Raw genomic sequence first — 23,376 nt, forward strand, 5'->3', positions numbered from 1 at the left:
CACACACACACACACACACACAGGTGTGTCCCTACGTGCATGTCAGCATGGACAGTTGCTGAGTCATCTCATCATATAATGAATGAGGACAGACTGTATGAAGAGAGGGTTGAAAATGTCTGGAGTGCTCCTTTAACTTCAGCTGGGTTCACCTGTCAAAATGTCTGCTGGGAGAAGATGCATGTTGTTGATTGATTTCACATCAGACTGCAATAATGTACAGCCGTTGTTGTTGTTGTGTTTGTTTGGGTGCCCTTGTTGTTTCCATCTGACCCCCTGACCTCCCAAAGGTCTGTGTCTGATTACATCCCAGAGAGACGCGTCTCTACTGGACAGATTTTGATATCAGTGGTTTCAGCATCACCAGCCCTTCCAATAGAGAAATACGGGTAGAGTTTGTCAGTGAAAGTGTCTTTATGAGTGTAGATGTGAGTCATGTCTTCAGGGTCGTAGAAGGACACCTCCCCCCTGTCATAGTCCAGCTGGACTCTGATCCTCTCAGGGTTCCTCTGCAGTGGGATGGTTCCACCATGCCCATTAATATAGACACCATCCTTCTGCCTTAAACACCAGATTCCATATTCTGGTGAGGCATACGTCTTTCCCTTCCTGTCAACAGATTCTTTAGCCACACCTATAACCCAGCTAGGATAGTCTCCAACCAGCACTTCCCAGCTGTGTTTTCCTGAACTGAAAACTTCTGAACCCAGAATATCAGCAGTATCAGTGAACCTCTCTGGGTTGTCAGGAAGCTGCTGCCTTGTGTCTGCACGTCTCACACTGGTCAGGTCTTCAGACAGACAGAGACAATCAGCTGCTGTGTTTGGGTCCAGAATGACAGGAGTGAACATGACCTTCTCCTTCATCTTCTCCCAGACTGTGGAGGTCAGGTTTCCCAGGTGTTTGGCCACGTCTATCAGAGCTCCAGAGTCCAGCTGTGGATCTGACAGCGTACACTGGACTCTGGCGCTGGTCTGAGTGTGTTTATAACTGCTGAGAAATGACACGCTGTGTTTCTGCAGCTCTCGTTCTACAGCAGAGATGCTGTCTGAGAGAGAGGAGATCTGCTCCTGGATGATCTGAATGATCTGCTCCTTCTGCTCCTCTTCCTCCCTCAGAGCTGCCAGTCTGGCCTCCTCTTCGTCTGTCAGGATCTGGTGGAGTTTTTTAAACTCTGCTCTGATCTGCTTCTCTGCGGCCAAAACCTGCCTCTTGTTGTGTTGAACCACTTCATTATTGTGTCTAGTTTTAAAGTGTTTGTATTTGGTCCTCTTGTCCCTTAGAGTCCTGAGGTCAGACTTCAGTTGGTCCTTCAGGTTGTTGACTGCTTGTTCTATAGGAAGCAGCTTGTGACCAGGGTGGTGAGAGGAGTCACAGATACGACACACAGCTCTCTGTTCCTCCTCACAGAAACCTTTGTCCTTCTCTGGATGTTCACAACTCAACACCTTGACTTCCTCCTCAGATGACTGTGTGGATGGAGGGTTGTACCATGGCATTGTCTTCAGAGCAGGAAACTCGTCTGTTAGTTTTGTGTCTTGTAGCAGACGCAGGAACGAGCCGCACGTTGTTTCACCCTTGGAGATCATTTTGTCCACAAGTTCAGAGGCTGCCTTGGATGGCGGAGAGATGCTTTTCAGGTCGTTGTACTCACGGAGCGTCACTAGATGTTTTTCAAAAACACACTCACTGACATAGTTAATGTTTGGCATTAGAATAAGTTGAAGTTTTGTCTTGTTCTGTGTGATGATGTCTGTAGCCTCCATGTTGATCCCTGGAAGAGAAGAAGGAACATTGTCTGTGAACCATTTCCCCCCTTTTGTAATTCTTAACCACTATTTTCAACGTCCCCATTTTGGATATCGTCACTGTCTGGCCAAAACCTCTTAACTCCATTTTTGTGTTTGAGATGTTTTGGCATAAATCAGGGCTATTGAACACCCTTTACATCTGATTGTTGGTTCAAATAATATTGAACCATGGAAAGTAGCTAAAAAGTGCTTGGGACAAAACCTCCTAACTCCACATTTTCTGCCAAACCAGCAAACTCCACCCAATTGGCCCTCTCAATTTTTTCATAAATATGTGCTATTGAACACCCTTTACGTCTGTGTGTTGGTTAAAATAATATTGATCCAATGAAAAGTAGTCGAAAACCCTTTGGTCAAAACCTCCTAACTCCACTTGAGCTCATTTTCCTGAAAATGAACATTTTGGAGTTAGGTTTCGGCCCGACAGCAGAGATATGCTAGGCATGATAAGAAAATATTCCAAATTTTAAAAAAGGCCAGTAAGCACCACAGATTGTCTCATCTTAGCGCACTGTGAGATTGTAAATGTTTTTTTTTTTTTTTTATAAAAATTTCTATTGTCACATGACAAAGTAGCCTACTTAGGGATGGTTAAGAGTTACCAAACATTGTATAATATAATATAATATAATATAGTATAGTATAGTATATAGTATAATATAATATAATATAATATAGTATAGTATAGTATAGTATAGTATAGTATAGTATAATATAATATAATATAGTATAGTATAGTATAGTATAGTATAGTATAGTATAATATAATATAATATAGTATAGTATAGTATAGTATAGTATAGTATAGTATAATATAATATAATATAATATAATATAAGGGGAAAGCGGGATAAACTGAGACACCGGGTAAACTGAGACACCCCCTGTATCTTGGCAATGGAACACATTTGTGGTCATGTGACCATTATATTTTCAAGCCCATTGAACTTGCCCCTTGCCATGAAGAGAGTGCTGTAGAAAACATGCTTTTTTCACAAAAATATGTTTTTTTGCATGTAAAAGTATGTTTTCTTGCTGTCAACATAATCAGCTGTTGGGTCAAAGCAAATTGATGCAGGGAGAACATTTTATATCATACCAACTTATAAATCCATGTGATTGATGCTAGCTGAAGATTAACCTGAATTGATAAAAGATGTCCTTTTTTCCCAAAATGTGTCTGTGGGGCAAAGTGAGACAATTGCTTCGGGGTAAAGTGAGACACTATCTCAGGCCTAATAAAAAAAAACTTTGGGTTCCGGTTGGCTGTCATTTTAGGGCTGAGTAGGTAGGGAATTTATTTTATTTTATTTTTTATTTTTATTTTTTTGTGGGCATGATGGGTAGCAAGGAATTTTATTTTATTTCCTCATGGGAAGGATGGGTAGGTAGTTTTTTTTTTTTTTTTTTTTTATTTGGATTTTTAATTTACAGTTTTAATGAATTATACAAATGAAAACATATTTCAATGTCTTCAGCCATACTCTTATTCTGAAGAGATTAAGAAGTCGACCACCGTCTGGAAGTATAATTGCATTACGAAACGACCACCATCTGGAAGTCTTATTGCTGCTAGGCAACATATCTTATTCTGAAGAGATCGGCCACCGGAAGTGTTAGATTTTCCAGCTTAGATTCGACAAAGGAACACAGCTTGGCGAGCGAGCGAGCAGTGATAGTCGCAGACGCACCGTAACCCAGGCAGAGAGACACATGGGGGTCCGCAACACAAGCACTGTTGCCGCGCAGTCTTTCAGAGGAATGCCACGCTGTCATAAATGTTTAGTCTCCATATCACGTCTCTCTGTGGCTGTGCAGGGCTGAGCTGTACTGGTGTCTGAGCTGCTAATGTTGTTAGCATCGCTAACACTGAGTGGCACTCAGTCTGCCCCCCGATTGTGTGTGCGCGTGTGTGTCTGTGTGTGTTTGGAGGAATACACGTTGTCACGTAAACTCGCGTTAGTTTAGCCTCGGTAACCGGGGGCAGGTAAACTTTGCGAATGTGGTCGCACCAAATATATTTTTTGTAAGACGTTTTTGATCGACTCGGTCGGATTTTGACTTAATTGTATTTATTTTTTTATTTTCACTCCAAATGCCAATAAAATCATCTGGGTCGCACGTATTTAATAGGGTCGGTCGCCAACCGGAACCCAACGTATTTTTTTGTTAGGCCTCACATTACCCCAACATGACAGAAAATGTAAAAAGTGTCTCAGTTTACCCCGCTCTCCCCAATATACATTAAATGTGTTGTATTTACTTTGAATCCTAAGTAGGCTATACATTGTTCCATTTCGTAGTGGAATCAAACAGTGTTCAGTCTCTTACAACAGAAGCTGTGAGACAGGAAGTGCTAACGTCGTCGTCTGTGAACACAGGAAATATTTAAACATCATAGATGAGATTATAAAAACCACTTCCTTTGGAATGTAAAGAATGTTTAAATATCAACACTCACCAATTCACTTTAAAGTTTAAACTCCAACTCTCTGTTGATGATAATCCTGTCTATGTATCGCTCTGTACGGAGAAACAACACCCTGTAATGGAGACACAACGGCTTTCAACTGTCAAAATGTACTTTCAGTTCCCCTTTAAGTTTCAGAGAGAGTGGGTGTCAAGGAGTATATTGAAGAAGGAGAGGTCACAGTGTAATTAATCATAAATCTTCCTTGACCGTTTTATTTTCAATAAACTAAATTAAAGCTGTACTGTGGAAGCTGCTCAACTAGTGGTCAGTAGCGGTATTGCTTTTTTCGGCCGGAGTCGCCGCGGACCACCGGAACGGGGGTCCGTGGACCACCGCGGCCGTCGCGAGCACCTCCGCCTCGCCGATACGATTCCGTAGAGCCGCCCATCATTTTTAGACCAGGATTGAGGGAGTAGCAAGCAATATTCCTTCACCAATGTAAACACAGTTGCTGAGGGAAGCTACTTCCTTTAGAGACAGCAAGACTCGCTGTGATTGGCCGGTGGTGTATGATCGGCACTGTGATTGGCCGGTAGTGTATCATGTGGGAGATGACATCATTTTGCCGGGAAATTCTCCCCCCCTCACAACTCATAGAAAACATTTAAAGAGAAGGCTTTAGAAGCTGAAAATAACAGAGTGGGTGTTCTAAAACTTTAGCGATTTAACAGTTAGGACAATTTTAAGATTTGTTTTATAAAAGAAGTTACATGGTATAACTTTAAATATTGTTTCTGATAAACACTTGTCCATGTGGTTCTGGTTGTTTTCAATGGATTCCATGATTTCCATCAAACCTCCCAGTGCAGTTTAGAACGACGACAACATGTCTGCTCCTTCTTCACACCTCCTTCTGTAAATTAATTAAACACGGAACTGAACGTTCCTATGATTGGCCGCTGGTTGTGCTGTTCTGCTACCAGAAGCAACATGTTCTCCATAGGATTGCATTCATTTCCCCCCAACTTTTACATTTGATTTTCTTACCTTAATAAACATTGTCATGAATACTCTATGGTTCCCGTCGCTATAGTTTAAAGCCTCGTTTCAATCACCATGATATGCGTTTTGTGAGAATATGGTCCAATCTATGTTATAATTGATGTTAAAGCAGGGTATGCTGTAGGGCAGGGGTGGGCAACTTTGATGATGGTGAGGGCCACTATATTTCCACCTTCACTCCAGAGGACCACTATATTTCCACCTTCACTCCAGAGGGCCACTATATTTCCACCTTCACTCCAGAGGGCCACTATATTTCCACCTTCACTCCAGAGGGCCACTATATTTCCACCTTCACTCCAGAGGACCACTATATTTCCACCTTCACTCCAGAGGGCCACTATATTTCCACCTTCACTCCAGAGGGCCACTATATTTCCACCTTCACTCCAGAGGGCCACTATATTTCCACCTTCACTCCAGAGGGCCACTATATTTCCACCTTCACTCCAGAGGGCCACTATATTTCCACCTTCACTCCAGAGGGCCACTATATTTCCACCTTCACTCCAGAGGGCCACTATATTTCCACCTTCACTCCAGAGGGCCACTATATTTCCACCTTCACTCCAGAGGGCCACTATATTTCCACCTTCACTCCAGAGGGCCACTATATTTCCACCTTCACTCCAGAGGGCCACTATATTTCCACCTTCACTCCAGAGGGCCACTATATTTCCACCTTCACTCCAGAGGGCCACTATATTTCCACCTTCACTCCAGAGGGGCACTATATTTCCACCTTCACTCCAGAGGGCCACTATATTTCCACCTTCACTCCAGAGGGCCACTATATTTCCACCTTCACTCCAGAGGGCCACTATATTTCCACCTTCACTCCAGAGGGCCACTATATTTCCACCTTCACTCCAGAGGGCCACTATATTTCCACCTTCACTCCAGAGGGCCACTATATTTCCACCTTCACTCCAGAGGGCCACTATATTTCCACCTTCACTCCAGAGGGCCACTATATTTCCACCTTCACTCCAGAGGGCCACTATATTTCCACCTTCACTCCAGAGGGCCACTATATTTCCACCTTCACTCCAGAGGGCCACTATATTTCCACCTCCACTCCAGAGGGCCACTATATTTCCACCTTCACTCCAGAGGGCCACTATATTTCCACCTTCACTCCAGAGGGCCACTATATTTCCACCTTCACTCCAGAGGGCAACTATATTTCCACCTTCACTCCAGAGGGCCACTATATTTCCACCTTCACTCCAGAGGGCCACATTGCATATTGCTACGTCCTACTTTGTCATTCTAGTATCTCATACAAAAGAAGCAAAAATAGCAGATCTACAAGCTCAAAACGCATCACGCTGCATACGTTTTGAACTTGTAGATCGTCTATTATTGTTTCTTTTAAATTGGAATCCAGATTTTTTTTTTCTTTTTTTAATTGGAATCCTCAAATATAACATTTTGATTTAATGTCATTGTAGTTATATACACACGTTAACTTTATGAACCTAAATACAAAAACAATGGACATAAAAAATTCATTTTAATACTACTATACTAGTCATTAAGCTACTAATATAGACTGACCGAATTAAAGCAGATCATGGTTGTAATTGTAACAGCTGAAATCAATAATATATCAGTATTCTGGTATTAACCTGCGGGCCGCATTAAGTGAAGGTGGGGGCCGCATGTGCCAGTTGCCCATGTATGCTCTAGTCTAGGAGGAATACAGGTCACGTCGCCAAAATTCCAAGTCGCCAAATCAACTTTCTAGGACACCTTGCCAACTTGCGTGGACACGCTTTTTTAGAAAAGCACGTTTTTTTTAGAAACCTTTTTTTTTTCTTTACGGATTATATTGTTTTTTCTAGATAGATATTCAATTGCATTTGTTGTATTGCTGTTGATGTACTGACATTTAATCTTGTTTATTATTGGGATGTTTTATCTGCTTATTGTAAGTCGCTTTGGATTAAAAGCGTCTGCTAAATGCCAAATGGGTTAGGACGACTAGCCAAATGCTCCAAAGTCAGGTCGCCAACCAACTTGGACGGCTCTCCCCTAAACCACGGACTGTGATGTAAACTAATTATAATCAGGCTACATACGACTGAATATCCGCTCAGGGACATCAGCATTATTATAACCATTAGTCTACTTACTATTATAGCATACTACACCACTACCAAACGTCCCCAACTCACATGTCTGTCCCAAAATATTATAGCCTACCTCGCTTCTAGCCGGCTACATATAGGCTGTATAGGCCTAATATCATTACATGTTGTTATGGCCAGTGTTGAGAGGAGGTGGTTTGAACAGTTTATTTATTTGTACTTTACTTGAGTATTTTCTTGAGTATTGTACTTTTACTTTTATGATTAGAACACTTTAGTTTCTTTGCAGATATAAATTATAATATTGTAAAACCACTTTAGCCCTATTTTATACCTAACAAGCTCATTGCATTGATGGTGCATTTATTATAAGACCAAATGAATAGATAGGCCTGTGTGTGTCTAATGTGTTTGGCGACTCGTCCAGCGAATTTTGCTAGATGTCCACGACTGGTTGGCGACCTGACTTTTGCGAGTTGTCCGACTTTGAAATTTAGCGAGTCGACCTGATACCTGTAAGAGGGGCTTGTGATCATGGTAGCCAGATAAGACGACCTCTTTTCAAGTCGACCTTAGTCGCAGAAAAGTCACTCGGGAAGTGTCGACCCCCAGTCTAGGAAATCACGACCTAAAAAAATGGAAGTGTCACCCCCAGTATAGGGAATCCCCGACCTCAAGAAAATCAAGAAAATTGGAAATCTCATCCCCCATTATGAAATCCCGACCGGTTATAATATTTTCTCTTTCAACAGAGAACGCCTAAACTCCTGTGTCTCTCTCCCCCTCTCTGTCCGCGGGGGGGGGGGGCAGAACGCATTCCCACCTAAACGATCAGATGCTTATTCAACGTAATCATGCAGCTATGAGCTTTTACCTGTGGTCAAAGTGCGTGGAAACTAACCTTGGAGGTGCCTAAATGTATTTCCTTTCAAGCAGGCAAAAATGATGACAATGATGAGTCCACGTAGGATATTCCTCTATAAATGCACCATGCGTTTGGGTGTCTCTCTCTTTCTGCACAAATAGCCTCGAGCAGCTGCGATCACTTCTCTAACGACCTATTTGTCGACGTGCAGGGGTGTTGCGCAATGAATGTATGTGATGTTGCCTACTGGCAGCAGAGAAGATCTATAGATCATATCTATCTATCTATATGTATATATATATTTGTTTTTCTTTTTTTTATCATAGATGCCTATGTCTTGTATAAGGCAGTCTCTCTTTGAGTTCCAGTAACATTGTTTAACTATGAATTTCTCAAATTAGCCTTTCATTATGTTCTGGCCTGCCAGATCATGGCTAAGAAACAAATTGGCCCGAGGCCAAATCTAATTGCAGACCCCTGGCCTATGTTACTATCAGTGGTTCTCAAACCTTTTCATGTCAAGGACCCCCAGATTGATATGTATGGAATAATCAAAAGTATTCAAAAATATGGTTAAAAATATAACAAAGTTTGTTCATTTTGGGGAGCCATGAACTTTAGTTCAAAATGTGGAATTATGAACTATGAATATAGTGATTGATGGCAAGATTATGTTGATTTGAGCAGCTGTAGTGACTACTGTGTATTTCAGTACAAACAATTCTGATAGTATCAAAAATGTAACCACATGAACACATTTAGGCACCTCCAAGGTTAGTTTCCACGCACTTTGACCACAGGTAAAAGCTCATAGCTGCATGATTACGTTGAATAAGCATCTGATCGTTTGGGGGAGCCCGGGATCCAACTGAGAACCCTTCAGGAACCCTCCGTGTTCTAATGACGGTTTCTCTACCCCTGAGCCACTGCCGCCCCTGTTGTTGTTCTTATTATAGCGTCTCTTCATCAACGGTAGGCTCCAAACGTTACCACAAGTAAACTAACTCTTAGCATAAATTGGCGTGCAGACTTTTATTTTCCTATTTGTACTTTTGTCCAGCACCCAGCCTGTACTGGCCTTGGATGTGCTTGCCTTTTGGCTGTTTTGCAGTCTAGCCCATTTTCCACTGGCCCAACTCCACATCACTCCACACCACACCGCCCACTTGTGCCAGGTTTTCCACTACAAGGACCTGGGTAGAGTGGTGTGAAAGTGGTACTAAACAGGGTACTAAAAAGTATCCACTCTAGAGTAGGTCTGAGCTAGGCCAAACAGGGCCAAACACTTCATAATGACTGATCACTCACTGACTTTTCATTTAGACCACCAGGATATAGTTGTTACACATGATAATAGATTCTATTGTGTTATAACCACTATTATAATCTGTTATAGTGTATTTTCATTATCATGGTAATACATTAATACTTTATAATGTATTATAATCACAGTTATAATCCATTACAGTGCATTATAATTAGGATAGTTGTAATACAAATTTATATTGTATTATAATCACAGTTAAAGGGGTCAATTTGTTTCTTATCGATAGGGGTACTTTTTTGTAATGGAAAATGTAGATATTTTTATGTGGTGTGGTGCGGTGTGGTGTGGTGTGGTGTGGTGCTAAAACTGCAGTCGAAAATGGGCTTTTGTTGTTATTCTTATTATTACATGCAGTCTCTTTGTTATGTTATTCTTATTATTACATGCATTCTCTTTGTTATGTTGTTCTTATTATTACATGCAGTCTCTTTGTTATGTTGTTCTTATTATTACATGCAGTCTCTTTGTTATGTTGTTCTTATTATTACATGCAGTCTCTTTGTTATGTTATTCTTATTATTACATGCAGTCTCTTTGTTATGTTATTCTTATTATTACATGCAGTCTCTTTGTTATGTTGTTCTTATTATTACATGCAGTCTCTTTGTTATGTTGTTCTTATTATTACCCGCAGTCTCTTTGTTATGTTGTTCTTATTATTACATGCAGTCTCTTTGTTATGTTATTCTTATTATTACATGCAGTCTCTTTGTTATGTTATTCTTATTATTACATGCAGTCTCTTTGTTATGTTATTCTTATTATTACATGCAGTCTCTTTGTTATGTTATTCTTATTATTACATGCAGTCTCTTTGTTATGTTATTCTTATTATTACATGCAGTCTCTTTGTTATGTTGTTCTTATTATTACATGCAGTCTCTTTGTTATGTTATTCTTATTATTACATGCAGTCTCTTTGTTATGTTATTCTTATTATTACATGCAGTCTCTTTGTTATGTTGTTCTTATTATTACATGCAGTCTCTTTGTTATGTTATTCTTATTATTACATGCAGTCTCTTTGTTATGTTATTCTTATTATTACATGCAGTCTCTTTGTTATGTTGTTCTTATTATTACATGCAGTCTCTTTGTTATGTTATTCTTATTATTACATGCAGTCTCTTTGTTATGTTGTTCTTATTATTACATGCAGTCTCTTTGTTATGTTATTCTTATTATTACATGCAGTCTCTTTGTTATGTTATTCTTATTATTACATGCAGTCTCTTTGTTATGTTATTCTTATTATTACATGCAGTCTCTTTGTTATGTTATTCTTATTATTACATGCAGTCTCTTTGTTATGTTATTCTTATTATTACATGCAGTCTCTTTGTTATGTTATTCTTATTATTACATGCAGTCTCTTTGTTATGTTATTCTTATTTTTACATGCATTTGCTATGTTTTTTTGTGTGCAGGCAAAAGCAGCACTGGCGCCGCTAAAGAAGAAAGCAGACAGTAAGTGTTGTTGTACTTTATTGTCCCAAGGGGGGAAATCAGTTGCCCAGAGGCAGCACAGCAGTTTTAAGGTTACAAGTTACAACCAAGTAAGAAAAAAGAAGAACTACTGTTGTGAACAGTCCAAAAAAAGTAAGGAACAATACAAAAAGAATATATACATAAAGTGTTAAAAAAGCTATCATAATAAAAGAAGAGTATATACATAAAGTGTCCAAAGTGTCCACACAAAATGCAATACTTGCAGCGCCTAAAACAAAATATATTTTAGTATTCCAGCATTTTGCATCATCAGTGATGCGTTTTGCATGATGCAAAAAGCATCACTAGTACAGTACATGCTGAAATACTAAAATATCTCAAAAAAACAGATTGAACACAAAAAAATAACTCAGGATTGTGTTGATCGTGTCCCAAACAACAATAAAATAAGATAGGGTTGTCCCAGAGGTGAAATGGCCCTTTAATACTACCAACACAACCCGATAGTGCAGAGCCAAACAATAAAGCCCGTATCAGAGTGTACGGTGGAGAGCTATTCACCGCAAATTTGTGGTGGAAAGCTTTCCACCTCAAGTCAGAAAATAAGTGCAGGACATCATAGTCACTCACGGTGGAGTCCTGTACACCGTGACTGACTGGTCTAGATCGACCAATCAGTGAACGGGGTGTAGAGCCTGTCTGTCTGATAGTAAAAACAGAGAGATGTGTTGGGACTTGCGGTGTAAAGCTCTCCACCGCGAGGAATGATGTAACGTTGTAGTTTCATGACTCAAAAAGACTCGAAAAGACTACACCGCCTTCCACCGCCCAGGCGACTATGATGCCGGCTTAAGTGTCCATAGTCAGTGCAAATAAATCAAGAATAAAAAAAAGCAAGAAAGACTGACACAGCAAGACACCACAAGCAACCCTCCCTGGGAGACAGGGCATCCGTGAGTGACAGTTATTTCAGGCTCTTAACCCATTCAGAACGGGTACACATTATTGTGTATCATTATTTTATGCTTTAACTATTGAAAAATAGCAGATATACAAGCTCACAGCGCGGCAATCGGTGCCGCGCTGTGAGCTGGTAGATATGCTATTTTTTGACCCGATTCTATAAGTGTCTTTTGAATCCTTATAAGGTTTTTTTTGAAAAACCCTATGTTTCTATGTCAGCAATCTGGCCAGCCATCGTCAAAGAAAAGGTCCTTTTCACTTCAACTGGAGCTCAGTTAGTCTGTTCTTGAGAGACTACTATGTCAGTGGGTTCTCAAACCTTTTCATGTGAAGGACCCCCAAAATGATATTTATTTGGCCACGGACCCCCATCTCAAAATACCGTATCTAGTTCCAGGGACCACTTATTCACTCTCGCAGGCACAAACATTTCTCTTGCACTGCACCGTCTTGACCTTTTGCTATGTTTACATGTTGGAGAATGAGAGGTACAGTAGGCCAATTATTGTACAGAATGACTCGTATACGGGCATGAAAAGGATGTCACGTGACATCACTTCCTGTACTGACAGTCAGACAAGCTACAAGATTTTTCAGGATATAAAAGTCCATTATATGGTCATTCCCAGAAAAAGAAAAAAAAAACTTTTATGCCCATACATGGAGATTTCTGATGACGTACGTTTTATGCCCATATATGGAGATTACAATATTGTCAATATTAAGGATATTATGTTATCAATATTAAGGACAGTTTTGAGTTTGCATGTTCTCCCTGTCTCCTAGGGTTGATACCCTCACAAAAACATGAAAAACTCCCCCCAGAATGACAACAACTAGAATCGTCAGAGAAACGCTGTGGTTGGCCAGATGGCCAAGAATTGGCGCGACCTCGCCCTAAGCATGTCACCCTGAGGTGTCTTAAGCCCTTATCAGAGTCTGCAGTGAAGAGCCTATCACCGCAGATTTTAGGTGATCAGCTTTCCACCTAAAGTGAGAAAACAAGTCACGGTCAGTGGTGCTTTGGGATTTTTTTTTCGGGCGGACGGTCATTTATTGACGTCACGTGCACGCGCGTGCACGCGCCTCTAGAGGCTATTTAGATAGAAAGGATGTCAGCAGATCTAATGGTGGGAAAACAATAGTTTTCTAGTCTTAATTAGATTTGCATTGTTACTTAAGATTTTATGTTCTACTTTCTTTAAATTCATTTAGAAAATACAGCGCTGCAGGATAGAGAAACAAAGTTTGCCTTGAACGAATCTCAAACACTAAATACCACAGTAATGGATGAGGACACACACACATCGACACATGCACATGCAGTCACAGCTGGAAACCTAAGTAGGCTATATATCCATATGAATAGAGGCTTGAGGACGCTCACACATTCACCACTAGAAACCTGTTATGCATAGTAGTAGCCACTGATTAAAGTATTGCTTGTAGTTATCGCGGATTTGCGGGGTGGGGGGTTGTCGCGGCTCTCGCGGGGGGGTATGCACGCATTAACACGGTTGTGCACCGTTCGGTGCCGTCCGTGCGCGTGCATGTTGGGAAATATTTCCGGCCACACGGCGTCCGGTCGCTTCCGGCCCCTAAAGCACTACTGGTCACGGTGAAGTCCTATCACTATGACTGACTGGTCTAGATCAACCAATCAGTGAACAGGGTGATGGGTCGATCTGTGTCGGGGTTCGCGGTGGAAAGCTCTTCACCGCAAGTAATGACGTAATGTTGTAGTTTTATGACTTAAAAAGACTACACCGCAGTGGACAGCTTATCACTGCGGTGCCTACTATGATAGGGGCTTTACTAGTTAATAAACCATTTAATATGACTGTCTGTCTCTCTCTCTCTCTCTCTCTCTCTCTCTCTCTCTCTCTCTCTCTCTCTCTCTCTCTCTCAGAGCGGTGATGGTGGTGGGGGGAGGGGGTGCTTCTCACAGGAAGATGTCAACACAACCAAACCAAACACGGATGTACAGATGCTGCTTTTATTCTGACACACCTGTCTCCATTCATACTTTTATTCTGACACACCCTGTCTCCATTCATACTTTTATTCTGACACACCCTGTCTCCATTCATACTTTTATTCTGACACACCCTGTCTCCATTCATACTTTTACTCTGACACATTCTGTCTTCATTCCATTCATTGAAAGGATCATTGGCTAATAATCCATATATGCCTTAATTCAATTTTCAATTCAAAGGAGCTTTATTGGCATGAGAAAACATACGTTTACATTGCCAAAGCGAGTGTCACAAATAGAAATAAAAACAGTTGAAAATGGGGAACATAATATACAGTTGGAGGGGGTACAGCATTGTGCCCCCTCATTATAACGGTCCTATGCAACTAAAATTTAAATGAAAAACAACTTAGATATTTGATTTATTTTTAAAATAGTTTAGTCTTTCACTCAATAGGGACCGCTCCTGTCGCAAGTTTATGATGTCCATGTGTGGCCTGTAATAATGATAATGGATGCATTTACTGTATATAGCGTTTTTCTAAGAAGGTTGTGAACTCAAAGCGCTTTACATTGGTCCATTCATTTATACATGGGTCCATTCATTTATACATGGGTCCATTCATTTATACATGGGTCCATTCATTTATACATGGGTCCATTCATTTATACATGGGTCCATTCATTTATACATGGGTCCATTCATTTATACATGGGTCCATTCATTTATACATGGGTCCATTCATTTATACATGGGTCCATTCATTTATACATGGGTCCATTCATTCATACATGGGTCCATTCATTTATACATGGGTCCATTCATTTATACATGGGTCCATTCATTTATACATGGGTCCATTCATTTATACATGGGTCCATTCATTTATACATGGGTCCATTCATTTATACATGGGTCCATTCATTCATACATCATTTATACATGGGTCCATTCATTTATACATGGGTCCATTCATTTATACATGGGTCCATTCATTTATACATGGGTCCATTCATTTATACATGGGTCCATTCATTTATACATGGGTCCATTCATTTATACATGGGTCCATTCATTTATACATGGGTCCATTCATTTATACATGGGTCCATTCATTTATACATGGGTCCATTCATTTATACATGGGTCCATTCATTTATACATGGGTCCATTCATTTATACATGGGTCCATTCATTTATACATGGGTCCATTCATTTATACATGGGTCCATTCATTCATACATGGGTCCATTCATTTATACATGGGTCCATTCATTTATACATGGGTCCATTCATTTATACATGGGTCCATTCATTCATACATGGGTCCATTCATTCATACATGGGTCCATTCATTCATACATGGGTCCATTCATTTATACATGGGTCCATTCATTTATACATGGGTCCATTCATTTATACATGGGTCCATTCATTTATACATGGGTCCATTCATTTATACATGGGTCCATTCATTTATACATGGGTCCATTCATTTATACATGGGTCCATTCATTTATACATGGGTCCATTCATTTATACATGGGTCCATTCATTTATACATGGGTCCATTCATTTATACATGGGTCCATTCATTTATACATGGGTCCATTCTGCCTTACAGTGTATGGAATGCATGTGCAAAAAAAAATCTCTGTGTGCCCTTTGATGCGTTGTACAGTAAACTATACCGTACTGTAGCTACTGTACTGTAGCTACCGTACTGTAGCTACTGTACTGTAGCTACCGTACTGTAGCTACTGTACTGTAGCTACTGTACTAGGCTACCGCTGTGACGAAAAACATTTCCCATAATGCTGAGCGCGACCGGGAAGTGCTGTCTCCCTAATAGACATGCATGCACGCTGCTGCAGAAAAGGCCGTTACAAAAGCACTGTGGGCCCGCGATTGTTTAAAAACGGTCCTGACTGAAAGAAAATACTATCGAGATAAACAGGACATACTTGGATTGAATTTACTCTGATTACTTTTTTGCCAGTACCTCAAAGGTAGGTAAAATGGCAGGTTGCCATGGGCACCTGCCGATTAAATGTTACATTATCCTGGGCACCCGATGTGTTAAATAGGCTACTTTTTATCACCACATGCATTCCATGCGTTCCATATGGCTGGAACAAAATGACATCATCAACTTGTGACGGGAGTTGTCCCTATGGAGCAAATGATGAACTATTTATCACATAAATAAAATATTCAAGGTGTTTTTTTATTTCAACCCACTTGGATCTGAGGCCGATTTAAAAAAAAAAAAATCCTTCTAAATCCTGACCTAAGTTTTCTGGAAAAACTTTTATTTATATGTATTCAAAAATAACAAAAATAAAATGTGTTGATTTATACTGTGCATAGCAGTAAGAAGAACCCCAAAAGGGGTTCCTGTCTTGAAAGTTAGTAGAGTTACAAAAAGAAAAGGTGTAAATGGGTTCAATGTTATAGATAGCAATTGTGATGTATTAAGGCATAAGGCTTATTGTCCATGAATCCTTTTAACACGTTTTTTTAACTCTCAAATACTTGGAATGCACCCGAGTCGCGTTAGATTTTAACCACTTTAACCATTATTTTATGCTTTAACTTTAGAAAAATAGCAGATATACAAGCTCACAGCGCGGCACCGAGTGCCGCGCTGCGAGCTTGTAGATCTGCTATTTTTGAAAAATCTTGATAATGTGTACAAGTCTTTGAATAATCTTTGACCCGATCTTTGACCCGACTTCTAAATCCTTCTTCTAAATCAGTGGTTCTCAAACTTTTTCATGTCAAGGACCCCCAAAATTACAGGTATTTGGCCACGGACCCCCATCTCAAAATATGTTGTTCCAGGGACCGCCCAGAAGCAAATATTGTAGTTACAAATGTTCGCTTTCAAATAGATATATTCAAAGACTTTAAAAGAAAAATCATGATTTTTCAAAAATAGCAGATCTACAAGCTCGCGGCGCGGCACTCGGTGCCGCGCTGTGAGCTTGTATATCTGCTATTTTTCACTGGTTAAAGCATTCAATAATCCTAGGCCTGAATGGGTTAAACCCGTATCTCCTTTAGTTTATTGTACCAAGTTCAGTGGTGGACAAGGTAAACTACAAGTAGGGCTGTCACCATTATGACATTTTACATGACCATTAATTGTCACTCAAATAATTGCGACTAACGATTTAATTGTGTTTCTGTCGTTGACAATTACATTTCTGTTTGGCTTGTAGGCTTTGAAGTTGCACATGGCAGATATGACACATGACCTAAATATACAAAGAAATGAAGGACAACTTTAAAAAGAACATTGATAGTGGAAATAGCTGATCTACAAGCTCGTTGTGAGCTTGTAGATCTGCTATTTCCACTATTTTTTTAAATGTTTGAACATATATAAACATTTTTCAACATGTAAACGATTATCCCGAAATAATTGTGATTATGTCAAATAATTGCAATTAGACGATTATGTAATAATTGTGACTAACTATAAGTATTCAAAATACAAATTAGTGGAAAAATAGCAGATCTACAAGCTCACAGCGGGTCACAGTTGCTGATAATCCTGCAAAGATGAAGTGTAGAAACAAGACAGGCTTCTAACAGACACCGTCCATGTGACGTCTCAGACGTCATCGTGGCACTTGTGACAAGTATTCACAAGTACAGATTACTTCTCCAGGACCCCAGGTGGGCCACTTTATAGAACATCTGATTTAACGTAACGTTTGGGACCTCCGGTTCGGTGGTCCTCCAGTTCGGGGGTCCTCCGGTTCGGTGGTCCGCAGCATGATCCAATTCCTTCTAAATTCCTGATCGACGAGACAATATTTAGGGTCGATTCCACAAATGTCTTCGAAAATCAGGGGTTCTCAAACTTTTTTCGTGCCAAGTAAAGTTAGAACCCCAAAAAACGATAGGTATTTGGATGCGCGCACGCAGTGCATACATGTTGTGAGCTTGCAGATCTGCCATTTTCAAACAATCTTTTTTTATTTTACATTTTTTTATTCCTGAAACATTTTATCGACTCTAATCTATGGGGGTCCCTGGCACTACAGGTATTTCAGACGGGGGTGTTTCGCAGCCAAACATATTAATTTGAGGACCACCTATTTATACGATAAACTAATGGAGATATGGTTTCAAAGTATACCTTTAACATACCACCACCATCTTGCAGCTTGTTTTTATGTGTCGTTTTTATTTGGCTATTTAAAAAGAAAATGAGTTCTTATTGATATGACGACCAGGTATTTATATATATATATAAAACAGTTTATAATGATGATTAAAATATTAAATATTTTATGAGTCCAGCCCTGTGTTGTGTTGTGTTGTGTTGTGTTGTACTGTATGTGCTGCAATGTTGTTTTTTACATCAAATTTTGATTTAGTTTTAGTCCTAGTCTTTTGAATAAAGTGTCATTTAGTTTTAGTCCTAGTCTTTTGAATAAAGTGTCATTTAGTTTTAGTCCTAGTCTTTTGAATAAAGTGTCATTTAGTTTTAGTCCTAGTCTTTTGAATAAAGTGTCATTTAGTTTTAGTCCTAGTCTTTTGAATAAAGTGTCATTTAGTTTTAGTCCTAGTCTTTTGAATAAAGTGTCATTTAGTTTTAGTCATAATTTAGTCACCTGAAAAGTATTAGTTTTAGTCTAATTTTAGTCGACTATCATAAGTTTTTTATGCCCATATATGGAGATCCCTGATGTCATCAATATTAAGCCCATATCTAACAGGACTTCATATGGGAATGCCCATATATATGGAGGAAGACAGCCCATATCTGTGTGGCTGGTTCAGACAGGGATCTCCATGTACAGTATGGGCATAAAAGGGATGTAATACAGTACATGGATCTCCATATATGGGTAACTGGTCCGATGTACATCACTGGCCAGATGTCCAAGAATTGGCGCTCGCATGTAAATATGATCTATGACCTCACACTGACAGCACAGCAGAACAGAAACACGTGGAAATCATTAAACGTTTAATAAAATAAAACATGAAATGACAACAATTATGGCACATGAATTATTATACATCAATAGCATGTTAACTATTGAATCATTATTTGTGTCATCTTGGTTGTCAGGTATGTTTGTACAAATACACATTAAATGTTTATAGGTTGTAGGGGTGCAACAATACTGACCCGAACCGGTAGAACGAACCGAATGGCCCTGTCCCGAACCCAACAGCCCATACCCAATGAACCGAATGGCCCTGTCCCGAACAGAACAGCCCATACCCAATGAACCGAATGGCCCTGTCCCGAACCCAACAGCCCATACCCAATGAACCGAATGGCCCTGTCCCGAACAGAACAGCCCATACCCAATGAACCGAATGGCCCTGTCCCGAACAGAACAGCCCATACCCAATGAACCGAATGGCCCTGTCCCGAACAGAACAGCCCATACCCAATGAACCGAATGGCCCTGTCCCGAACCGCACAGCCCATACCCAATGAACCGAATGGCCCTGTCCCGAACCGCACAGCCCATACCCAATGAACCGAATGGCCCTGTCCCGAACCCAACAGCCCATATACCCAATGAACCGAATGGCCCTGTCCCGAACAGAACAGCCCATACCCAATGAACCGAATTTCTTTATTTTTTTTAGGGTGTGCTCACATAAAAACATAATTTTAACTCTTTCTGTACACTTTTTTTCTTCCTAGTTTAATCATAATACCTGATTATCATGTTTTAGGGTGGGGGGGGGGGCAACACACACACACACACACACACACACACACACACACACACACACACACACTCAGGTGTGTCCCTACGTGCATGTCAGCATGGACAGTTGCTGAGTCATCTCATCATAATGAATGAGGACAGACTGTATGAAGAGAGGGTTGCAAATGGGTGGAGTGCTCCTTTAACTTCAGCTGGGTTCACCTGTCAAAATGTCTGCTGGGAGAAGATGCACGTTGTTGATTGATTTCACATCAGACTACATTTGTTCACAGGCTGTTGTGTTTGTTTGGGTGCCCTTGTTGTTTCCATCTGACCCCCTGACCTCCCAACAGTCTGTGCCTGATCTGGACAGATTTTGATATCAGTGGTTTCAGCATCACCAGCATTTCCAATAGAGAAAAACGGGTAGAGTTTGTCAGTGAAAGTGTCTTTATGAGTGTAGATGTGAGTCATGTCTTCAGCGTCGTAGAAGGACACCTCCCCCCTGTCATAGTCCAGCTGGACTCTGATCCTCTCAGGGTTCCTCTGCAGTGGGATGGTTTCACCACTCCCATTACTATAGCGACCATCCTTCTGACATAAACACCAGATTCCATAGTCTGGTGAGGCATGTATCTTTCCCTTCCTGTCAACAGATTCTTTAGCCACACCTATAGTCCACCCAGGATGGTCTCCAACCTGCACTTCCCAGCTGTGTTTTCCTGAACTGTAACCCTCTGAACCCAGGACACTAGCATCATTAGTGAACCTCTCTGGGTTGTCAGGAAGCTGCTGCAATGTGTCTGTGTCTCTCACACTGGTCAGGTCTTCAGACAGACAGAGATAGGGGTGTGCTGTGTTTGGGTCCAGAATGACAGGAGTGAACGTGACCTTCTCCTTCATCTTCTCCCAGACTGTGGAGGTCAGGTCTCCCAGGTGTTTGGCCACGTCTATCAGAGCTCCAGAGTCCAGCTGTGGATCTGACAGCGTACACTGGACTCTGGCGCTGGTCTGAGTGTGTTTATAACTGCTGAGAAATGACACGCTGTGTTTCTGCAGCTCTCGTTCTACAGCAGAGATGCTGTCTGAGAGAGAGGAGATCTGCTCCTGGATGATCTGAATGATCTCCTCCTTCTGCTCCTCTTCCTCCCTCAGAGCTGCCAGTCTGGCCTCCTCTTCGTCTGTCAGGATCTGGTGGAGTTTTCTAAACTCTGCTCTGATCATCTTCTCTGCGGCCAAAACCTGCTTCTTGTTGTGTGGAATAACATCCTTATTGTGTCTATTTTTCATGTGTTTGTATTTGGTCTTCTTGTCCCTTAGAGTCCTGAGGTCAGACTTCAGTTGGTCCTTCAGGTTGTTGACTGCTTGTTCTATAGGAAGCAGCTTGTGACCAGTGTGGTGAGAGGAGTCACAGATACGACACACAGCTCTCTGTTCCTCCTCACAGAAACCTTTATCCTTCTCTGGATGTTCACAACTCAACACCTTGACTTCCTCCTCAGATGACTGTGTGGATGGAGGGTTGTACCATGGCATTGTCTTCAGAGCAGGAAACTCGTCTGTTAGTCTTGTGTCTTGTAGCAGACGCAGGAACGAGCCGCACGTTGTTTCACCCTTGAAGATCATTTTGTCCACAAGTTCAGAGGCTGCCTTGGATGGCGGAGAGACGCTTTTCAGGTCGGCGTACTCACGGCCCGTCACTAGCTTTTCTTCAAAAACACACTCACGGGCAAAGTGAATGTTTGGCATTAGAATGTGTTGGAGTTTTGTCTTGTTCTGCGTGATAATGTCTGTAGCCTCCATGTTGATCCCTGGAAGAGAAGAAGGAACATTGTCTGTGAACCATTTCCTCCCTTTTGTAATTCTTAACCACTATTTTCAACGTCCCCATTTTGGATATCGTCACTGTCTGGCCAAAACCTACATTTTTTTTGTTTCGATTTTCTGGCATGAATCCATCTGACATCTTACATCTGGTTGTTGGTTAAAATAATATTGAACCAATGGAAAGTAGTAAAAAGTGGTTGGGACAAAACCTCCTAACTCCACATTTTCTGCCAAACCAGCTAACTCCACCCGATTGGCCCTCTCTTTTTTTCATAAACATGTGCTATTGAACACCCTTTACGTCTGTGTGTTGGTTAAAATAATATTGATCCAATGAAAAGTAGTCGAAAACCCTTCGGTCAAAACCTTCTAACCATTTTGGAGTTAGGAGGTTTCGGCCCGACAGCAGAGATATGCTAGGCATGATAAGAAAATATTCCAATTTTTAAAAAAAAGCCAATCTACAAGCACCACAGAGTGTCTCATCTTAGCGCACTGTGAGATTGTAAATGTTTTTTTTTTTCCAATAGAAATGTCTATTGTCACATGACAAAGTAGCCTACTTAGGGATGGTTAAGAGTTACCAAACATTGTATAATATAATATAATATAATATAATATAGTATAGTATAGTATAGTATAATATAATATAATATAATATAATATAATATAATATAATATTATTATATTATATTATAAGGGGAAAGCGGGGTAAACTGAGACAACGGGTAAACTGAGACACCCCCTGTATCTTGGCAATGGAACACATTTGTGGTCATGTGACCATTACATTTTCAAGCCCCTTGAATTTCCCCCTTGCCATGAAGAGAGAGACCTGATAGTGCTGTGGAAAACATGCTTTTTTCACAAAAATACTTTTTTTTGCATGTAAAAGTAAGTTTTCTTGCTGTCAACATAATCAGCTGTTGGGTCAGAGCAAATTGATGCAGGGAGAACATTTTTTATCATACATGTTGATGAACTACCAACGTATAAATCCATGTGATAGATGCTAGCTGAAGATTAACCTGAATTGATAAAAGATGTCCTTTTTTCCCAAAATGTGGCTGTGGGGCAAAGTGAGACAATTGCTCCGGGGTAAAGTGAGACACTATCTCACATTACCCCAACATGACAGAACATGTAAAAAGTGTCTCAGTTTACCCCGCTCTCCCCAATATACATTAAAGACCCAATGAAATGACTATTTTGGGTATTTTATTTTGAAGTTTCAGTTTGAAAAGGAAGCCTGTGTGTTTCTTAACCTATCCGAGGGGACCAGCCCTTCAGGCGATGGGATTTAAAATCTGAGTAATGGGAGTAATGGGAGCCAGCAATGGGAAACAAACAGGTGAATGTAATCGAGGGTTCATTTATATTCAAAAACTCTATCTATGTCATCACTTTTTGAATTTCTGTTCACAGGAAGTAATTAAGAATGCTGAGGAAGGCCGAAGGGCCGAAACGCGTCCGTACACTGTCCATTGAGGTAAATAAAATCATGTAAAAAGGATATTCCTTGAGTGCTGGCGACTACTTCTTTCTCAGTAATTAAGAATGGCCTATTTAGGGACCTTTGATATATAATATACACAAAAATTGTTTGCCATCTAGTGTTTAGGTATGGCCATATTATCACTACAGATATGCTCTAAAAGTGTAATGTGTTGTATTTACTTTGAATCCTAAGTAGGCTATAAATTGTTCCATTTCGTAGTGGAATCAAACAGAGTTCAGTCTCTTACAACAGAAGCTGTGAGACAGGAAGTGCTAACGTCTGTGAACAGGAAAACATTGACAGGAAACATTTAAACATTACAGATGAGATTATAAAAACCACTTCCTTTGGAATGTAAAGAATGTTTAAATATCAACACTCACCAATTCACTTTAAAGT

At 40.4% G+C, this 23,376-nt stretch overlaps 2 protein-coding genes across 2 annotated transcripts; both read right to left on the reverse strand.

Moving 5' to 3' along the window:
* Positions 1–302: 302 nt before the first annotated feature.
* LOC308298663 (zinc-binding protein A33-like) lies at positions 303–1,766 on the reverse strand (the record flags this gene model as incomplete). Its single annotated transcript, XM_080742306.1, has 1 exon — positions 303–1,766. The coding sequence occupies one exon, from the start codon at positions 1,764–1,766 to the stop codon at positions 303–305; it is 1,464 nt and encodes a 487-aa protein (XP_080598432.1).
* An 18,153-nt stretch (positions 1,767–19,919) lies between these two features.
* On the reverse strand, positions 19,920–21,455 carry LOC308298664 (zinc-binding protein A33-like; the record flags this gene model as incomplete). Its single annotated transcript, XM_080742307.1, has 1 exon — positions 19,920–21,455. The coding sequence occupies one exon, from the start codon at positions 21,453–21,455 to the stop codon at positions 19,920–19,922; it is 1,536 nt and encodes a 511-aa protein (XP_080598433.1).
* Between the last annotated feature and the right edge of the window lie 1,921 nt (positions 21,456–23,376).

The sequence above is a fragment of the Nannobrachium achirus genome (assembly GCF_963921795.1).
Source record: "Nannobrachium achirus genome assembly, chromosome: 14".
Lineage (NCBI taxonomy): Eukaryota > Metazoa > Chordata > Actinopteri > Myctophiformes > Myctophidae > Nannobrachium > Nannobrachium achirus.